The sequence below is a fragment of the Emydura macquarii genome, unplaced genomic scaffold (genome assembly GCF_026122565.2).
Source record: "Emydura macquarii macquarii isolate MOO-44397 ecotype Brisbane River unplaced genomic scaffold, CSIRO-AGI_Emac_v2 contig_3477, whole genome shotgun sequence".
In the NCBI taxonomy this organism is placed as follows: Eukaryota; Metazoa; Chordata; order Testudines; family Chelidae; genus Emydura; species Emydura macquarii.
In genome coordinates, this window is record NW_027133614.1 from 7,637,573 (window position 1) to 7,658,928 (window position 21,356).

The following is a 21,356-nucleotide window of genomic DNA, read 5'->3' on the forward strand; positions in this document are numbered from 1 at the left end:
AAGTTCAGCGCTTGTAGCTTCCATTGACTTCAATGGGATTTGAGAGTCTCAACATTTTTGAAAAGCCACCAAAAATAAAAATATTGTATTTTCAGAGCTGCTGAGCACTTGCAGCTTCTCTGGACTTCAGTGGGAGTTCTCAGCACCTCTGAGAATCAGTTCACTTTCATTTAGTAGCTAAAATGGCTTTATGTGCCTAGCTTTAAGCACTCAAGATGGAAAATATTGGTCTAAATTTCCTTTAAAATTATTCAAAGAGCTTCAGATAATGTCATGCATTATTTTGTGCAACACAGTGCTCCTGTGCAGACTTTATATTTAAAAAAATTCTATATTCTTTTTATGAAAGTATTTAGAGGGAAATCATGCTGTCAGCTAGCAAAATACCATGTTCCACAACATAAACTGCACTGTGGTAATAGCTGTGTTTATCTTCATGATCAACAGCCATTTTGCAAATTTGTAATCTCACTTCCCTAAATGACGACTATAAGACAGAACTGTACTTAAAGTCTTGCGTATGAGCGGCTTATAGTGGAAGTGGAGAACCCCCTCCTTTCCCGTACCTGTTTAGGGCACCTATCAACAACCAACTGAGATGCAACTCAGAGTCGGATACTGCACATGTGTACCTTCCTGAACTGAGACATATAAGTTACAATAGATGCAACTGCTGCAAGAAAGTTAGAGAAGCATTTTGAGATCATTAGACTCCTCGTCAGAGGAAGATGGAGAATCCACTGCTTTTATTCCCCCAACTAAATATTTCCTCTTTGAAGGAGAAGACCCATTTCAAAGTTATTAAATCCACAGATAAAGAGGAGACAAACAAAGAAATCAAGACCAGGTAAGTTCCAAGGTTTTACTGATACTTACACTGTTTTATGTAGATAAGGGATTATTATAGCATAGTTGGTAAGTGTGAATTTAGGGGCACAGTTCTTTTTATTTATGACAGATATTTGTAAAAATTCATGAACTGCAAGACTGGAAATGTATACATAAAATATTCATTTGCCAAGGGAATATTTTTAAGGGCAAGAATAAGAAGCAAATCTAATAATAAATCAAACAAAACAAATAAGAAAGAGGAATTATTAAGGTGAAGCTTAAAGAAATGATTTTTGAAAACCTGACTATGATCCATGAAAGTTTCTTTTTAACAGTTACAAATGACGGGAGGAAAATTATTTTCCTTTTGTTAAGAGTGAACAATAGAAGATCATGACCCACTCTTACAGGTTTCTTAGCATTAACTCTTCCTTCCACACTCATCTTCAAAATAAATGGGCACAAAGTCTGAAAATGAAGACATTCATTACCCTTTGCAAATGCTTCAATATGTAAATGTATGAAAAGATATAAAGAGGAAATTCATTAACCTGCATGGCATAGATGGGAGAAATACCATCAACATTAGTGTAACTGCATGTATGAGGAAATGATCTGATATGTTGAAAGAGAAATGAGTCAAAGGGGAACGTTTGGGTGGGGGGGAGGAGGGGAAACTTTCACAAAGGTTGCTTTAAAGCATCTTAAACTCTCTTGCAGGCCTAAGGAAAAAAGAAATAGGTTGAGTCTTCTTCTGCAGAAGTCTGAATTCCATGAAAATGTCAATCCTAACAAATCCGAGAACCTGACAAAAGCTTCAAGGTGAGCATTGTAAAAAATAAAGAGAATGAGAATTTCTATCAGAAAATGGCTATGTCTGATTTGGGACATTTCATCCATTTATCTGTGTGCATTCAGGCTTTGCATCAAATAATGCTTCTAAGATCTATGTTATTTTAAAGTTGAGCATAATTGCAATGCAAGCTATCTAACCTGGGCACACATATAGTATATATAAAGTTTGCTAACAAAGTGCTTTTTGCACCCAGTGGGCCAGACTGTGATTTCACAGTGAATAGTACCTTAGTCCCCAGTAGTCCCATAGACTTCAAAAGGGCTATTTCATGTATCAAGTATTATTCAGAATGAATATGATCATGATCTAATCCAACAGGTTTATTTCACTTTATGATAAATCAAGTTTTCCTCAACTGGGGAAGGGGAAAAGAGCAAGGATGAGAGAAAATATACTGGGTACTATTCATGTCACAAATACTTTTCTTATAATCTAGTTGCTGTGCATTTTGTCCTTGGGTACCTACTGCTTATGTGCCGGTTTGTTTTTATTGTAATGATTCTTTTTAATATGTAGTACCAGATTGTCCCACCTTTATTCATATTGATGAGCACCTTAGTTTGCAAGTCACCTCACTGGCTGTAATCTGGCAGGCTCAGGCCCTTTTGACAAACATTTCTGTTTACTTGGAAATCTTATGGTTTCTGAGAAAGCTCTCCTTTGAAATAATTTAGTGCTCAATGACCCTGTTGACATAAAACCACCAACTTTCCTCAGAAGAGCTCTGAATGAACAGTATCAGCATGCCACCAATTCAGTGGCTGACCTGACATACATATCTCCAAATTCAGATGTCACCATTTTAAAATTGTGCAACTATTTCCATGCTGTACTATTTCCCCTACAAACATAGGGTGAAATCCTGTCTCCAATACAGCCACTGGGAATTTTGCCACTGACTACAGTCATGGCAGGATTTCACTGGTAATTTGTTTGAGAATTACCTCTGCAGCTCCCTGCTGTTGGGAAAGCACAAAAGCTCCATGGCCAAAAATGTTTCCAGCTCCATTCTTTCCAACACAGACAGTCGCAGAGCAGTTAATGACTTCTATGTGTTTTTTCTCTGTTTTCTTCTTAATTTTTGTTGTTAATGCTGACCAATTTGGACAAGAACTCAGGCTCCCAGCGTGACTTGCCTGGGGAAGGTGTTCATTTCAGATCAGAACATTGCCTGTTTGAGGTTATTCACAAAGGTTTTGAGTAACTGCTGTATTCACCTTCCAAGTCCATACTGATTGGGAACATAGGCTGAAAAATATCTTTATGGAGGAGGATCTCAAGACCTAAACTCTGTTTCTGGGTTTATAAGGGTTCCCAGTGGGCTGGAACTAAGCTCTTGAATCTATCCATCTAGGTATTTATACTATGCTTACTGCTGTAGTACCCAAGCACCTAACAAATCCAAAGAATAAAATCCAGCATATGATCAAATATTCTCCCTTCCACTCCAGAATTGGTGGGGTGGTTCATTTGTTAGCTGGATTTGGGTTTATGTTCCCCATCCCCCCTTTGTTGTTGCTAGGAGAAAATTAAGCTGAAGAAGTGACTTTTGCACTGTACTCAGAGATCCAGGGCCATTTTAAGTAACTGCAGAAGTGTCTCACATGCCTAGAGAGCTCCTTTCACCACTCTTTTGAGTTTCCTCTTTTGTGCACCTAAACCCATGCCAAGTCTGCATGTAACAGGATGAGGCATAGTTTCCAAGCCATCTGTAGGTAGAAGATTGCATTTTAGCAGCCATGATTATGTGGGTAGCTGATTACACTTGAATATCTAATGTAAAGGGAAGTGAGGCATCTAATAATCTTGATGATTTATGAACAGAAATCCTCAAGAGAGGGTGATGTCAAAATAGTGGTTCATAGTTCTCTGAAGTGTTTCTCTCTTTTCCTACAAATAACACTACATCTTTGCCTAGTTATGGCTCAGCCAACTGCCACTAATCCATGTGTTGATCTCAGGTAGGGATGACAGAGGTGGTACTTTTTCTACTCTATGTGAAGTAGAACTGGTCAAAATTTTCTAATGTTTCAGAATTTAGAGAGAGAGAGAGAGAGTGTGTGTGCGTGTGTATAATTCACCGTTTTGACTGGTTATAGTGAAGAGCTGAGTGACATCCTTATATGGTTGGCATTTAGTCCATGTCTCATACGTTTTAAATACTACGGGGAGAGAACTGGGGTTTACGGAATTCCACAGCTGAGTGGTCTGGTGGCAATGAAAATGCCCATCACTACAAGGCAGCTCAATGTTTCACTGACTTGCTGCCCTAGAAAATGGCACAGCCTAACAGACCTTGGTGTCCATTTTCCTCAGACCTCTCCTGTGAGAACACTTGTTACTAATTCAAAGCTTTGGACCTGTGAGCCTTCTGGTGTGACCTAGGTTCACCCAAGGAATCCTCAGATCTGAATGACACATTCCATATCTAAAACAGCAGAAATGTATCCCACCACCTTTTGGCAATATTTGTGTTCTGGACTACATATTGGGTCTGAAGAAATCTAATTCATCTTTCACTATTACTAAGTCCCTGCAGCAGCTATAAGAACTTATCTTCTCCTGCCACAAATGCACATATAATTCAAAGATCTGCAGTTTTGTTTATTTCCTACAATTGGAAGATTTCTTAAGGGCTGTCTTACCTATTTCCTCTATTATATAATCCCCCTCCCCGCACTTCACTGGCCTTATATTCAGTTCTTATGAGACTCATTTCTTCAACGCTTGCACCACTTGGGAACTATTCTGCTCTTTCTATCTAAAAATTACATTTTTAGTTGCAGTGACTTCCGCTAAGAAAGTGAGTCACACAAGTCTTCCTTTCAGTTTTGTGAAGCACAAGGTGGTCATTACTCTAAATTCCTTCCCAGTGTGACTGGAATTTCATCTTATCCAATCTTTCCGAATCCAGGGAATTTGACAGGGAAGCCAGACGACATAAACTAGTATAAAAGAGATTTAAATTAGAAAAGGATCAAGCTCTTTTGGAAGCCATCTCAGTTTTCCATAGCATTTGGTACCAGGTCCATAAATTGGGACCATTTGTGACCAGAAAGAAATTGGTCTAGTTCAGTGGTATAGTGGTAAAACAAAAAAAGAAGTGGATAAACTAACCTGAACTAAACTCCATATTCCCCAAATAGGAAGTGGGTAATCTCAGTAAATTTACTCTTGCTTACACTACTGGTCCATTTGATAAAGCAGTGAACTGAGAGTCAGGAGACCTGGACTAGTTCTATTTCCAGCTCTATCTACTGTGTGACCTTAGACAAGTTATTCCATCTATTTATGCCTCAGTTTTTCCATCTGATGATAATTACTTTCATTTGTACATGCTTTTAAATCTACAGAGGAAAACTGCTATGTAATATCTAAGTATATTATTCAGCAATTGTCTAAGTATATTGGTCTCAGGATTCAGACTTAAGGACCATGTCAGAATCCTGGTACAATATTGCCTCAGATCATACTCCATTTTTGTTTTACATAAATAAAAATACAACCTAGCTGTGTGTTCAGGTTAATCTATAAAGTGTTTCAAAAGTAATTTTACAAACTTTTTCATCAAGAAATGTGAAATAGTTTTTCTCTATTGGCCTATACAGTGAAAAGTTTGAGATCAATGAAGAATACATGCAGCTTGACATATTCGATAAAGAATACATGGAGTTTTATAAAAAGAATCCAGTCTCTCAAAATAACATGACATTTGAAAAATGTTTGTGGTAAACAAACCAGGCTACGTGGGTTATTACCTTATGAGACTATTGCATTCACTATGCTGCTGTGACTTTGTTTTCAAACTGTAGAATTTCCTGTATTCCGTTAAAAATAGACGGTGGTAACAGTCTCAGACAGACTGCAATCAAAACCACATCTTTGCAAGAGTACGTCAGTTTAGCAACTAAGCCTTTCTGTTTTCAAAGTTAAAAAAGTAGTTGACTGGGTTCCCTTATGATTTTTACCATATCCTTGCATGATGTAAAGTTTCCTTAAAGATTTGGAAAACAACACAAACACTCAAGACTCAGTACTCTGGTTTAAACTTTTTTCTCTAACAAGTGTTATTTCAATAGGCAAAACATCATAACAAAATAAACCAAATGCTTTTCAAGTCTCTAGCCGAAAGAGTTTCTTTTGTAAAGTAAACCAATCAGACACCTCATGCAAAATGACAAAGTGAGAGAAACAGCAGGTAACGTATGTCATAAATACACAAAACACACACTTCATCAGAAACACTTTTTGTGTATTGTACAGTGTGTCCCCTGAAGAAGCAGTGAAATGGGGAGAATCTTTTGACAAACTGCTTTCCCAGAAAGGTTAGTAGTGTTTTCATCTCCCTATTACTTGATGGAAAATGACACAATTTAATAGACTTGGCAGTTATCTAAATTAAGTCTGATGGGCCATTTATAACAGTCTGAGTTTTTTCATTCTGTTTGTGTGCTTAGGCAGGAGCATGCTGTCAAATACTGAAAATTAAGAATTGATTTGTAACTGTAAGTTTGGTATTTCCTTGGACAAGAGTAATGTAACAGTGAGAGGTACAATGAAGAGTTCCTTCAATAAACAGTGAAAAGGTGACAAGAAGTAATCAAAGTATTGTTTGGTAATGAATAATGAGCTACTCTTTAATGAATACTGAATAATGAATACTTATGGAGTACTTAGATAAAATTATTTCCATAGTAACACTGGAATGAGTAACCAATTATTTAGAAAAATATGCATCAAAATTAACAGAGGTCTTCCTTTTCTACTCTGGACTATTTTTTTAAAGTAAGCCCAGATGGATCACATGTTACGATGAACTGGCAATTGACTGAAAGTGGGTTGAAGTCTGCTAGCAACAATCTCCTGCTATTTTGCCTCTCCCCATTGTAAAACATAAATGTGTCCCATTCCTGATGAGAACATGCTTTCCAAAGATTACATAACGTTTCTTTCTTTTTGAATGCAGTCTTAAACCTATTTTTTGTGCTAAAATGTCTTGTTATCATTATTTTTATATGGTGGATAACTAGCCATGTGTAGAGCGTGGAGATTATTAAACTCAATTTACAATGGCAAATGCACTCATGTGACAAATGGCTCTGAATTTTTATCTGAAAGAAAAACATGACAACAAGCAAAGTAAGCTTTTGAGGAAACTCAGAGTGATCAGTATGTCTGTCACCTTTGTATATCACTTTGGGTTTCATGATATGGATGGGGATTTTGTCTAAGGACTACAGCTAGTTGAAATATTCATTAAGGAAAGGTTTTTCCTAGTGAAATAACTGTCCTCAAATTAACATAAGCAAAAAGGGAGTTACTGGATCCACTGAGCAGCCAATCCTTATTGTAAGACTGTGGTTAAACCATTCAACTACTCTATTAAAACCGCAGGACAGCAGGAAAAGGTCATAGACCTCAAAATGCCAGAGGTCTGGAAATGTCAGGCAATTAATGTAGTACCATCATCAGTGGTGACAATCTGCAGTGCACCCCTTAAAGGACATAAATCATCTAGGACCATTGTATCAGGCATTTGAATGGATTCAAACCATTTAGAGAAAGTGGTTAAAAGTCAGACAGATGCTTGGAGAATTTTTCCACATATACAAGATTGGATAAGTCACCATGAGATATATTTAGGCTATAATGGAGGTGTAGAAGGCAAGATTATCCAGAGATTTGGCAGGCCATGCTGGGATTGACTAAGGTGTTTATACCTATGTTTACATCAAATGACATCTGGGATGCTCTTTCATTGCAACATTACTCAAATGCTCATTGAGGGAAAGAAAGGCACAGGGATGGAGCCCTGCTAATATCACTGATTGGTGTCCCTGTGTAAGGCATGTGTCCTCTGAAACAGCAATATGGACAAAAGTGGTCAGCCACCCACGACAGACATAATTGCCTAATGCCTAAAACTCAAGTTATTGACTGGAGGCTTGTCTCATTTCTTCCTTTAAAAGATATATGCTGTACACAGCAGAGATGAGTTTTCCAGTATAGTGATGACAATTACAATCTTTACAATTTTGCCACTGCAGGGAGTTGACAGCAATAACATTCCACATTAAATATATTTGATAAAAGGGATACCATGAACAACTTGGCAATGATAATTATATGCAAAGAAAATTGTAAAGGTTTTATTTATGTTACCTTTTCAACTATCCTCTGAACTGGGGTAATTCCTGGGGAACACCTATCTGTGAACACAATCAAGATTTAAATGGCATTGGAGGCATCCTAAGTCTGATCTGAAACCAAAACTAAGGCCAGAAAGGTAAAAAATGACCACATTTTTGGGCACCTCTGTTCTTGGGTGCTGAACTTGTGACCACATAACTGGAGTTGGGGGTCATTATCTTTGAAAATTAGGCCCAAAAGGGGCATCCAGAATCAGAGGCCATATTTCAAATTTAGGCCTAAAGCCTGCTATCATTTCCTCGGACCTAACTGCAAAACAATTAAACTGCACTCATATTGTGATGTAAAAGAAAATTCTGTAATGTGAAGTTACATTTTGAGTAGTTCAAAATAAGATCAAACATTTGTCATTACATCATTTAAATAGAGGAATTATGATCTAGTGTCTAATCAGGGTGATCTTTTAAAGCTTCAGTTAATTAAAGTAATGCACTGCTCCCTTTTATAGCCGGGTTGGATGCCTTTACAAGGTTTCTGAAAACTGAGTTCAGCGAGGAGAACATTGAGTTTTGGATAGCCTGTGAAGATTATAAGAAGAACAAAGCATCTCATCAACTTCTTCCTAAAGCTAAGACAATTTATGAGACATTCATAAGGAAAGATGCTCCAAAAGAGGTACAGTAAAAACTGAAGTCATAGAATGCTTGATACAAGCTGCATCTGATAGAATCTGCCTTTCATAAATGCATACACAGAAGCATCTTCCATTCAGGCAGGAAGGTCAACATTTGATGAAGTTGCAGCAGTTTATCATGTGGACCTTGCCACAATAATGCTGTATCTTAAATATCAAAACACTGCTTTGGAAGGAAGTATGGGACCCAACACCCACACAACTCTCTCTTGCTCGCTCGCTCTCTTTGTCTCCTCCCGCCCCCATCCCCATATTATTCTTTTAACCCTACAAAAAAGGTCATAGGTGAAAATATGTCAGGCTAGTCAAAGGAATTTTCAAACTTCTTATTGCTATATATAAACACCTGCTTTAACATCATGTTGAGTAAATTTAAGATATGTCATAATAATGCATACACTCGATAGCAACAGTCATTTGTCAATGTTTTCTGCCTGAATTTAACTCCGCTTCCAAAACAGTAGAGTTATTCTTTGTCTGCTAACCCAGTATTACAGATCAAATTGTTACATTGCTGAAATTTCAGATGATCTCTTTAGTATGCCAAATGAATAAAACAAAACATTAAATTAAATATATCCTTCCAGGTAATGATTATAACATTTTTAGCAGAGAAAAGACTTGTTTAACATAGGTGTGGGATTTTTTCAGAAGGAATCTCTAACTGAGTGATGAGTCTATACTATAGTATGTTATAGACAAACACATATAAGATACATTGGGCCTGATTTTCATTTATGCTGCTCTGGAAGTGTAAAGGGCCATTAAAGTGGGTACCAATTATATTAAACTATCAAAGTGTTATAAAGGATCCGTCTTGTAAATTACTATAACAATTATTTTTCCCTCCACTAGCATGAGGATGGACTAACTGGGAGAAAATAAACTCCCACTAAAGGCAATGGGGTTTGGCTGATAAATGACTAGAAGATCAGGTCCCTAATATGTCCTTTGCATCTCTACTATCTATAATGCTATATAACAGATTAAGAATAGGTGGGTTACCTGTGCTGCTATTTTCTGTGTTCTTTTTCTTATTGTTGGTAGAGGACATGTTGGCAAACCTAGAAACTCATCTGCTGATGTAGTGTGGAAAAAAGTATCACTGCTCTGTCCAAGGAAGTGATTTAAAGAATGGTACAAATTAGGCTCATAATTCCCTCTGTGTGACCTTGGGTTACCACTACTCCTACCAGGGCAGAAGACCTATTTGTTTGGTCTACTCTCAGAGAGTAATGGCCCAGTCCTATGAGGTGGTGAGTGGTTTGAACGTCATTTTATATTCTATCATGCGGGCACCTTGCAGGTGCTAGTGAATCAGGTCCTAGTGAATCAGAGGAGCTTTGAATTCTCTGAAGAGGAATACTATTTTGCCAACGTGCCATTCTACAAACATTTTGGGTAGACTATAGCAAGAACTCTTGATATAAGAACATAAGAACGGCCATACTGGGTCAGACCATTTAGCCCAGTATCCTGTCTTCCAACAGTGGCCAATGCCAGATGCTTCAGAGAGAATGGATAGAACAGGTAATTTTCAAGTGATCCATCTCATTGGCCATTCTCAGCCTCTTGCAAACAGCAAACCCTGCCTATCCTTGCTAACAGCTATTGATAGACCTGTCCTCAATGAATTTATCTAGTTCTTTTGTGAGCTCTTCTTGACCTTCACAACATCCTCTGGCAAGGAGTTCCACAGATTGACTTTGCATTGTGCGAAGAAATACTTCCTTTTTTTTTTTTTTTTTAAATCTGCTGCCTATTAATTTCATTTGGTGACCCCTAGTTTTCGTGTTATGAGGAGTAAATAACACTTCTTTATTTACTTTCTCCACAGCGGTCATGATTTTATAGACCTTTATCATGTCCCCCACCCGAGCCATCTCTTTTCCAAGCTGAAAAGTTCCAGTCTTATTAATTTCTCTTCCTATGGAAGCTTTTCCATACCCCTAATCATTTTAGTTGCCCTTTTCTGTACCTTTTCCGATTCCAATATATCTTTTTTGAGATGGGGCAACCAGATCTGCATGAAGAATTCATGGATTTATAAAGAGGCAACTTGATAGTTTCCCTCTTATTATCTATGCCTTTCCTAATGGTTCCCAACATAGTTAGCTTTTTTGAATGCCGCTGCACATTGAGTGGATGTTTTCAGAAAACTATCCACAATGACTCCAATATCTCTTTCTTGAATGGTAACAGCTAATTTAGACCCATCATTTTATATGTATAGTTGGGATTATGTTTTCCAATGTGCATTACTTTGCATTTATCAACACTGAATTTCATATAGCATTGCTAAAAGTTCCCTTCATTTTATATAATATTCATAGGGTATCTTGCTTCACTGAGGACCTGTAAGAGATGAACATGAAGGGAGGAACCTAGAGCACAGGTGTGGAAATCACACATTGACTGATAGTGTCATACTGATCAGTTAACTGATATGCAGTTACTTTGACACCAGCAAAGGAAGGATTGTTCTCCTCCTCTATACCATCCATGTATCAAGATGGCATGGCAGGCACATTTCAATTTGGAAAATATAAAACAATAAATTATAAAAGACATTCTTGAAGCTCTATGGAATTTATTAATTTCTAAATTATGTGCTGCATATACCAGTATCATGCATCTAAACATAATCTTTATATTAAACCACCACTCCATGAGAATAGCCAATAACATATATTTGTATTTAAGCGGTAATCAAAAAGCTCTTTGATATGCCTTTTCCCCTCCAAAGTAGTCAAAAATCCATTAGAAAATAATTTTGCTGTGCACTCTAATCATTAGAATATTGTAACATTCCTATTACTAAGATGCTCCACGGAAATGAAAGATTAAAACAGTATCTGATCAATTCTGATGATATACAGCCTTGAGCCTGAAAGACTGAGAGTTTCCTTGATTCCTGTCAACTTCAATGGAATTGAGAGAGCTCAGTACTTTGTAGGACTGGGCAAAATATCTCTCTGTGCCAGTATCAGAAGCAAATGTACATTGGGCACCATTAGAAAGTCAGCTCTAAACAAGAGGTACCACCAAGAAGTGATGTATTTGATTATCAATTTTCCCCTGCCCTGATTAATTCTCTATAATGATTCTTTGGTAGCAGTTAACAAATGTTGACTCAGTGGATTTCACAATACCTATATACACCTGGATTTGGAATTTAAGTAGAAAGTGGTTTTCCCAGGTAGAGTATTATTGTTATTAATGACAGTATGGAAAGTGAATTAATGTACTGCATGCTTTCTTGCCCTTTTTCAGGTTAACCTTGACTTTCACACCAAAGAATTCACAGCTCAGAACATTACTCACCCTACACTCGACAGTTTTGATGCAGCACAGGCCAAAGTCTACAGGCTGATGGAGCAAGACAGTTATCCACGCTTCCTGAGATCTGACACATATTTAGACCTGACTAAGGGGAGGCACCCTGGCCATCCTGGTCTAAGAAGGCGATCACGCTCTTTTACTTTCAATGAATTCCAGGATGTGCAATCAGACTTTACCATTTGGTTATAAAGAAATTTAACCTCCTTGGATTTTAACTAATGTAGCAAATTATAATACATAGCATCTTAAACACAAACCTTCAGCTGGTGTAAACGGGTATAGATACCTTGACTTCCATGATGTTACAGCTATTTATCTCACTGAAGGATCTGGCTCAGAAAGTTGTAGTCTGTGATTAATTTAACTTATTGTAAAGAGATATGCAGCATATTCGCAAGATGTGTTAGATGTAAAGTACTGAGATAGGATATTGTGTATTTTAAACTCAATGAGGGGAATGTATTAATTCTTTCCACAAAATCATATCTAACAGAGAGAACTTTAAACTTTATCTAAAAATATTGTTTAAAAATAACACTTACAAAATTCAGCCTCTCTCTTGGGCCCATTATATTCAGAATACATTGTGTTGTCACCATCAAAATCTTTACATTTATCATTTGCACGTAATTAATATTACTGCAATAGTTTCTACACTAAGCACAGGTTATTTGTGGTATCCCCACAAACCAAGCACACATAAACATTAATTAGGCAAAAAATTGTCATGATTTTTAACTACAGTTAGGATATAACTGAAGAACTTTAACTACTCCATATTTTAAGAGGTACATAGGAAAATACCTATTTAATTAATTTTATGATATTTTCTTATTACATTTCTCTGTTCTATTTAAATGAAGCTGTATAGTTTAGCCTTTGCACTCAAATATTTGTATTATATTATTTTCAGTTAAATGAACAGTAATAAAGGGACAAGAATAAGCAATTTAGTATGTCTTAGTGTCATTAAATAACAGTTCAATGAATTCTTAATTTGCCATTCATTTGTAAATGTTTGTGTCATCCCAACTTGTCTGCTAAGCTTTAAGGGACAAATTCTGACAATCTTTGGGATATGCTAGAACTGTAAAGTCAGTGACATACATATATTATTCACGCCAAAGACCTCCTTCCATTCAGCAAAACACTTAAGCACATGCTTATGTCCTGTTGACTTTAATGGGTCTTAAGCACATGCTTAAGTGTTTTGTTAAATTGGGGACAGAGGCAGGACTAATTTATACAGAATGTGGGTGTGTGTTACTGTCATGGAGTTATAGCACGTTGGTCCCAAATAATGCTCCCTGACCATTATGTTCCATGTTGGTGTTCACCCTTTTACTATAGAGGTTCTCTGGGATAGCGCTTCTTAGAATTAGATCCAGAACATCTTTGATTGGGTCTTCCTTACTGTGTCAGGCTGCTGGTTCTGCCACTGTAATTCCTGTCTATATGCAAAATCTTTCCATTCATTCAAAATCTTTATTTACCCAAATAAACTCCTTTTGGGGGAAAAGTCTTCCTTTATAATAGGGACCTGGGCAAGATGTCTCACTACTGCTTTGCATGACTTGCTGTAGTGGTAACAGGCAGCCTAGCACAAGTATTAGCCAGCTTTCTGCTTCAATTCTGCGAGCGCGCACACACACACACACACACACACACACAAATCATTTAGAGACATGAGTAGTGCCATTGAAATAGAGGGAAAGAGAATGAACCAAATATGACAGATATTATTCGTATTGTTTAATGAACGAATGGAAGGCACTCAACTCCTCTGATGATGAGGGGGTATAAGAACCTATGTAAAACAGAACAGAACTACTTGCTTCCAAGTTATAATGGCCCTGCTCATATCTGTAAAGTTACTCATATGTGGAAGTGATTGCAGGTTCAGAGCCCTGGCTAGCATGAGACTGGGCCACTTTACAAAAACAAAATAAGTGGCCTGTGGTCAGGTTCCTAATGAAAAATTATCCTAATCTAGCATACTAAACAGCTTCTTTGAGGAGACAGGACAAGTTTTTGCAAAGCTAGTATATTAGGGAATGACAGTAATACCACTTCAATCAGTGAGAGACATCAGACCATATGTTCATAGAGCCAATGTGCTAGTAAGCCACTGAAGATCTAATTTTCAAAGGTATTTAAGGTATTTCAATGGGAGTTAGGTGCTCAAACTGTGTAGGCATTTTTGAAAATCCCACTAGGCACCTATCTGCATCTTGACATTGAACACCTCTGTAAATCTGCCCTTAAATTCCTATGTCTTTTATTTTGAAGGGATCATCTTAAGCATAACAGTCAGGTCGTGTATGAGTTTGCAGTTGGAGTTCTTGAGAGGGATGCTGTTTCACTTGTTAAATTAGGTCATTTGTCTAGTATACTCTCTACAGGGAAATGAGAGGAGGAAGGGAGAGTTGCCCTTTTAAAATCTTTACTATTCAAGTCATTCTCACAGCCCCATCATCAGCATGTGTCAAGCCTTTTTCTCTTGGAGGATTCTAGTGAAGATATCTTGAAGCACAGGACAATTCTTAAAATATTAAACATTGTTTTAGTTTAATAATTCATTGACTATAGGATTCAATAATATGTGTGACTAGAATAATCGATCACCTTTCATGGAATTTAAGCTTTCCCTCCTCCTTCTGCCTTTTCAGTAACCAATCAAAGACAAAATGAGCAATTCTTGATGACTGTTCTTTATGCTAATTACCAATGCAGGCTGTATTTAAGCTGCAGTCAAGAATCTCACACTGTCCTCTCAGTAACTTTGTACCAAAATGAAAAATGATCTATTTAAAAGCTGGCAGGATATAGTTTAATGTCAGGATTTCTATGCATAAAATGCTAATTGTATTAGTGGACTTGGTAGTTTTGGATCAAAGTAATAAAGTTTGACCCCCAACCCAGAATTTCCCAAGGTTTGCAAATGTTCAATATTTAGGTTTTAATTAAGGCCTGTCTCTAATCCCTTGATAACCAAATAGGATGATGTTACAACAGTTTTTAGTTATAAATACTATTTAGCTGGAGAAGCCAGTTATTTCAAATTGAGGCTTTTCAACCTGAAAAGAGAGAAAAAATTGCTATTGCAAGTGAAGCATGTAAATCTACACTGATTAGGGTACAGTGTTGCACCACAATGCCTCAAAGAGATATAACTCTCCTTTTAAGCATCCTGGCGAATTGGGAGACTGTGTATGATGCATCATCCTGGCTGTAAAGGATAAAGACTAATTCTTGTCTGGTTGAATTAATTACCGCCACCATCATCCTACCCCATGCCAGAGCTGCGGCCAGAGGTTGGTGCACTGACTCATTGATGAATGATGCAGTCACATACCATAGTCATTTAGCTATGTAAGTACCAAGGCTCTAGCCATCTGGCCCTAAGGTTCAGGAATACAGTGACTGTGGTGGTGGTGGTAAGCCTGTACTACAAAATTTCATATAACTACAAAGTGCATTTCTTGAACTTACCACTCTCCAATTTTCTATCAATGTTCCCACAAATTAGCTATTGCATCACGAATTTATATGTACAGTGCTAGCTGGAAAGGCTGTGGCTAGGTCCCTGCCTGTCTGTCAGGAGTCTGGAGAGTAAAGCAGTGCCTATGGTGCTTTTTGTTGGTAAGGATATCCCACAGACAATAATAATTCATACATAATATACTGTACCAAGAGCTTTTCAAAATTAATCACTCTCCAGTTCTCTGTCGCCCACCTCCATGGTCACTGACAAATAGTAATTACATCATGTGTGTAGTTCATATGGTGAAAAACTCCATGACAGGGGCCTTGAGAACAGTTCAACAGGTCTGTCCTTCTGTTTTGTAACTGCCTTAGCTGGTCATCAGCACATAAGAAAGGTAGAACAGTGAGAGAAAAGGGATCTGCTACAATGACCTGTTTAGGCTCCAGGTAGAAGCCAGGGGACAGCATTTATGTAGGTACCAACAGTATAGGCTTGTCATTACAGTTTGGCACATTGGCTAGTAGCAGACCATATTAATCCGCTGCAAAGAAAAGCAGAGAGTCCGTTACTTTTGTTTTCTTCCAGATTAGGGTGACCAGATGTCCTGATTTTATGGGGAAAGTCCTGATATTTGGGGCTTTTTCTTATATAGGTGCCTATTAACACTCCTTCCACCTCCACCTCCTGGTCCAATTTTCCACACTTGCTATCTGGTCCCCCTATTCCAGATTGAATTTTGTTTTATCATCAAACCAATTTTGGCTACTGGTCTGAAATTTGTTTTCAGCCAATATCCATACAAGCAAAACTTTGCTCACACCCGTGTTCATGAGAAGTGAATACAAAAGGGGCATTAACACACTCAACCAAATATTGGCATCTAATTTGCTGAGATGTTGGTAATTTAGTTTATCAGCTGATCACCTAGCTCTAACCACCAGTAACAACCCTTGTAAAATCAAATCATCAGAAGGAGGAAATAACTGATACAAGAAGATTTTCTACATCACAGGAAGAACAAGGGCTAGTTTTGATATTACAGAACAAAGAGATGTATCAGCATGAAACAGACAGAAGGAACGATACCAAGGGGTTACGGTGTTTGGACCAGTGGCATCAAAATTCAACCTGTTACAGACAGTTATGAAAAATTCTCTTTAAAAAAGTGCATTCTCTAGGTATAGCTGCATAAAAACAATGGACAAAAGGAAGAGACTGTCCCCTCCCATGGGAACCCCCACAGCAAGGGGCACCAGGGGTGAGGAAAACTCCACAGAGTTCCTTTCATGCAATTTTCCAACAGTTGTTCCATCAGTAGGAATACAATTTGTTCCTCCTCCTCCCTTGCAGAAAAGGCACTGGTTTAGTCCTGCAGACCCAAAGGTTCGCCTGAGATTCACATTTAAGCTGCTGCTTGGGGCACAGGATCAGATCAGCTGCACTGAAGACCTGTGTGTCTGCACCAGTTCTGAGGCCATTTGCCTCCCAGTCGTGTTTTCAATGAGGCCATATGGACAAGGGTCGCTCTTCTGCTCTCTGCTGTACCAGGTAAAGAGGCTATCACAGCTTGGATAGCCTCCTCATCATACCTAATGCAGCCTATTCTATATATATATTTATTATTATTATTTGGTGGGTTTAGCACTGTTTACCAGGGAATGGGGTGTGTGACTGGAGATGATTCCAAATTGTTCCTGCCCCTTTTCTTTTTTACCGATTTAGCCCAGAACCCACAGAAGGTCTTTAGAGGGCTGATGAAATCACCATTCTTACAGGAAGGGGAAGATCCAAAGTGCAGAGGGGACCCTTTTCACATGGATCCAGAGGGATAAACCCTCAAAATCTTTCTTATACAAAATCTTTCAAATACAGGCTCAGTAGCAGGAACAGAGGAACTTAGAAACTAAGAGCCTGGAAATTCTCTAAGGATAAGCAAACAACTCTGGAAAAGGAAAAGCAGAATAAAGGCATATATGCAAAAACTGAACATAAATACTGTTATTCAAATGTTTCCATCCAGGAAGCACTGTCAGCAGGTATTCAAAAGTCATACATCTGAACATTAAATATTAATGTACATGGCTTAAACTGTGGACAAATGCAATATTCAAGCACTTTCCCCACAAGATTTAGTCATTTATGCACTACAAAAGGAAATCATGTTTTTCCATGTGTTTCATTATATCATCTTTCACTGTTAAATTAGCATAGGGTACACTTTGGCTTATAGAGATTTTACATGGATGAAAAGCAAAATTATGATTTTGTATTTTGATTGCAATTCCATTTCAATTTTGCAGGGCCTGAACCAAAACCTTGGCTCTGAACACCACTAATCTATTCACAATTTTAATTCTGAATCCAAACTTCATAGTTGGCCCCATCTGTACAGAGGACTAAACTAATCCTAACATCCCCAAGCTTTGGGATTCATTTGTTAGACAAGCACTTGCAAGATCAGTTTACAACAGGGGCCAAAGATACAAAATTTCAGATGAAATTTGAACATCGACTTCTGGATGTTTCTTTCTTTATTATGAGTAACAATACTGAAAATAGAAAAAAATGCAAGCAAGGCTCCTCTCCCTTCTCTGTATCCCCATGGCTTTGGGGGGGGAAGAAAGGACAGAATGTAGGACAATCATGCAGAGAGTACAAGGTATTGAACTGCCATCCATCATACCCATTCTAAAAGAGAAAGATTTAAAAAATGAAGCAATGGAAAAAGTTTAAAAACAAGTACTGTATTCAGATGCAGAAAAAGCCTTTATAGGAAACAGCATGATATACTGCAAACTTTCTTTGTCAAAGTGACATGCTAACTAGAAGAACCATGCTTGCTAATAGGTACGCTGAGGTTCACAAATTTTTCAGCAATCCTTTGCTCATTTGTGGTGTTAGGTGGAAACTATGAGAAATATAATAGGTTTACATAGTTCTGAGTAAACCTGATGCTAAAGGCCTCAGTTGCATTTTAATTTGAGATTTCAGGTTCATTCAATTCTCATAGAGCAGTGGTTCTCAAACTGTGGGATGCGACTCCAAAGTGGGATTATGGGGTTGCCAGGGCCAGTATCGGACTTGCTGGGGCCTGGGGCTGAAGCCAAAGTCTGAGCCCTGCTGCTCAGAGCTGAAGCTGAAGACAGAGGGATTCAGCCTGGGGCTCCCCCCCCAATCTCCCACTAAGGTTAATATACTAATTTTTGTTGTCAGAAGAGTGTCATGGTGCAATGAAGTTTGAGAATCACTGAATAGACCAAGAAAAACTCCAGGAATGGGAACTCAGCCTCTGGAACTGAAACAAAAGGTGAAAATTTCACACAAAATCAGGTGAAATGAAATAGCTAAGTACTATGCAACGATAGTATGCCCAAAGCTGAAAAGGACAGGAGGCATGATTTGGGGAAGCATCAAAGATCTGAACAATGAAAGCCTCATGGCTTTGCAAAATTTGTCTGGAGAACCCACAAGAACAGAATTTCATAAGAAGTCCAGCACGTTCTGCTTTCCGCTGAGCCAAAAAAAACCTATGAGCAAATAGTTTCTCACTACAACTCAGTGCTTCTGCTTTTAGGCTTCAGCAGTGCAAACTAACGAAGGTCATTTTTAGTTTAGTTTGAGCTTCAGTAGAAGATTAAAGAAGTTATCTTCTCCAAAAGCACTTCACTCATCCCACTTATGTCTTCTATTACTATTAGTATTTTTCTTGCATCTAGCACCTCTGTGACCTTCCTTAAAGTGTTTTGTTGCACTTAGTCTTTGAAAGAAAAACTAATATTCAGATGATATGCAAAAAAGAAAAAACTCATTGTTAGTGAAGCAAAGGGAACTATTAACTTCACTTTTAGCTTGATAATATTGCAGGTCAACCTCATTTCATTTCTGTTTTTCTGAGTTATGAAGGGCCTAGTGAAAAAGAATGGTCATTTCACATAGTCTGGCTGCATAAAAACATATATTATTTTTATTAATCTACACACTGACAAACCCTGCCTATCATACATGCTTTGTAACTATAATAATTACACTTATCTAGGCCCTAGGGTGAAAACAGTATTTTCATGGTACGCCAAGAAAACTACTTACCATTTACTACTTCCAAAATGTACATGTGCTACATAAACAGTTTACTATTGTAAATATTATAGAATGTCAGAGCATATTAAAATAGATAGTGTGGTTGTACAGATTCAATAGACAAGCATATCTGCCTGAGATAAATTGATCAATGCTGCCAACTTTATCTGAAAACCAAGATAATTCCTACATACTGACACATGTGTGCCACGTCATGACAGTAGAGAAGCTAAGTTACTGATCAAATTTCATCTTATTTTCTTCATGCTTGCTCCTCGCTCTTTGCTAAGATCCATTCTAGCATTTGTGGTGTTGCACAAGGATAATGCTGACAGATGCAAAATCAGATGTAGTAACATTAGTGTCTTTTCCTTCTCTACTTAGCCTGCTTATAGGCTGCTTATCTGGCTGGTTTTGCAGCTGCTGGACTTCCTGTAGCTATTATAAAGTGAAGATATTCTAAGGCTCTCTTACTTGTCTAGAGGGACTTTCCTTTAATTCATCATCTGATTAGGAGGTATTCACTCCCCTTTGTTCCCAAAAGCCTATTCTGTGGCAGAAAATAATTGTTTTATGCTTTTCATGAAAAACTCCAGACCTGAAATGAAAGGAGCTAAATACAATTTTCTGCAGGTTTCATTTTTAAATTGTATCAAGAGTATATATGAAAAATAATCCCTTTTGTGGGACTAGGTTAACTTGTTTACGTTATAAGGCTCCTGATTCTGCAATGTGATACATATAGACAGATCCCTGAGCCCACACAGAACCCAGTGGAAGTCACCATCATTCATTCTACATCAGAAAAAAGGGATATTAGCTTGTCGTGCTCTTTAATTCTGATTGCTTAGTAACATTATGCAAAGTTATTTAAATATACTATGGGTCCTGTTATGTCACCCTTACTCATGATGAGTAGTGTCTTGTTGCCATTGATTCTAGTAGAGCTACTTGTGGACTAAAATAGTACCTAGAATGAATAAAGACGGCAGAATACCCTTATATCAGGGGAAATATTTTGCATGTAATTCCCAATTTATTATTAAACTTTCCCTCAGCTTTTCCAGTTTGCAAAGCAAGGTCACCCAACTCTAGTGGCAGTTCAGCTGACATGGTGATTTGCAAAGAAAGCCTATAACTATAATTGTTTTCAGGAGTATTTTTTTTTAATACTAGCTTTGTGCTCCACATACAAAATACAGACATTAGCTAACTGATGCAATCATGCCATCTAGAAGTTTGATTTCTGTTACCTAGAATTTATGTTAATAGGTATCTCAGTTAATGGCTACAAGTCTCAGGTGAGAAGTGTGACATAACTGTAAAATTAGATTAAATTGTGTATGGGAAGCATGTAATAATGCTGACAGAAATCTGCACAAGCACTGAGAGATCATCATGAACTTTAGTGAGCGGTGATGATTTTTATGAGGAGAACATTAAAAAGTAAGCTAAACTCAATGTTCTGTTCCCATTAGCTTTCATCATGGAGTGCGAAAAGAACAGTTAATGAAAAAAAGAAGCAACAAGTACAATATAAAGAAGACAGCAGAATAAAATAGTTTAGATTTATTATTGATAACTAGATACATAATCTTGCCCTTGTAGAGTCCAGGTGATTGATTTATCATTTATACCTTTGGTTTATTTTGTCTGAATAATTAGGCAGTATAAAACGGAAGGGCTAGAGTGTGCATAAAGCCCAGCTATGCCAGTGTAACAGGAAATAAGACAGTGTGTTAAAAAGGGAAGTTGGTAATATATGCCAGGAAAACACCATATTTATCACTCTTCTTGCTCGCTATAAAATCTATTTTCTTGGAATTAATTTAAATGAGTCAAGTTCTGATGGACTTTCCATTGCATATTTCTAATAACTTTTTGTAGCATCATTGCATTACAACATGCTAAAAGGCATT

The 21,356-nt window shown here is 37.5% G+C and overlaps 1 protein-coding gene across 1 annotated transcript; it reads left to right on the forward strand.

The window, feature by feature from the left end:
- The first annotated feature begins 530 nt into the window (after positions 1 to 530).
- On the forward strand, positions 531 to 12,838 carry RGS18 (regulator of G protein signaling 18). Its single transcript, XM_067535164.1, has 5 exons — positions 531 to 847; positions 1,552 to 1,653; positions 5,951 to 6,012; positions 8,346 to 8,512; positions 11,805 to 12,838. The coding sequence occupies exons 1-5, from the start codon at positions 729 to 731 to the stop codon at positions 12,060 to 12,062; spliced, it is 708 nt and encodes a 235-aa protein (XP_067391265.1). The 5' UTR covers positions 531 to 728; the 3' UTR covers positions 12,063 to 12,838.
- The last annotated feature ends 8,518 nt before the right edge of the window (positions 12,839 to 21,356 follow it).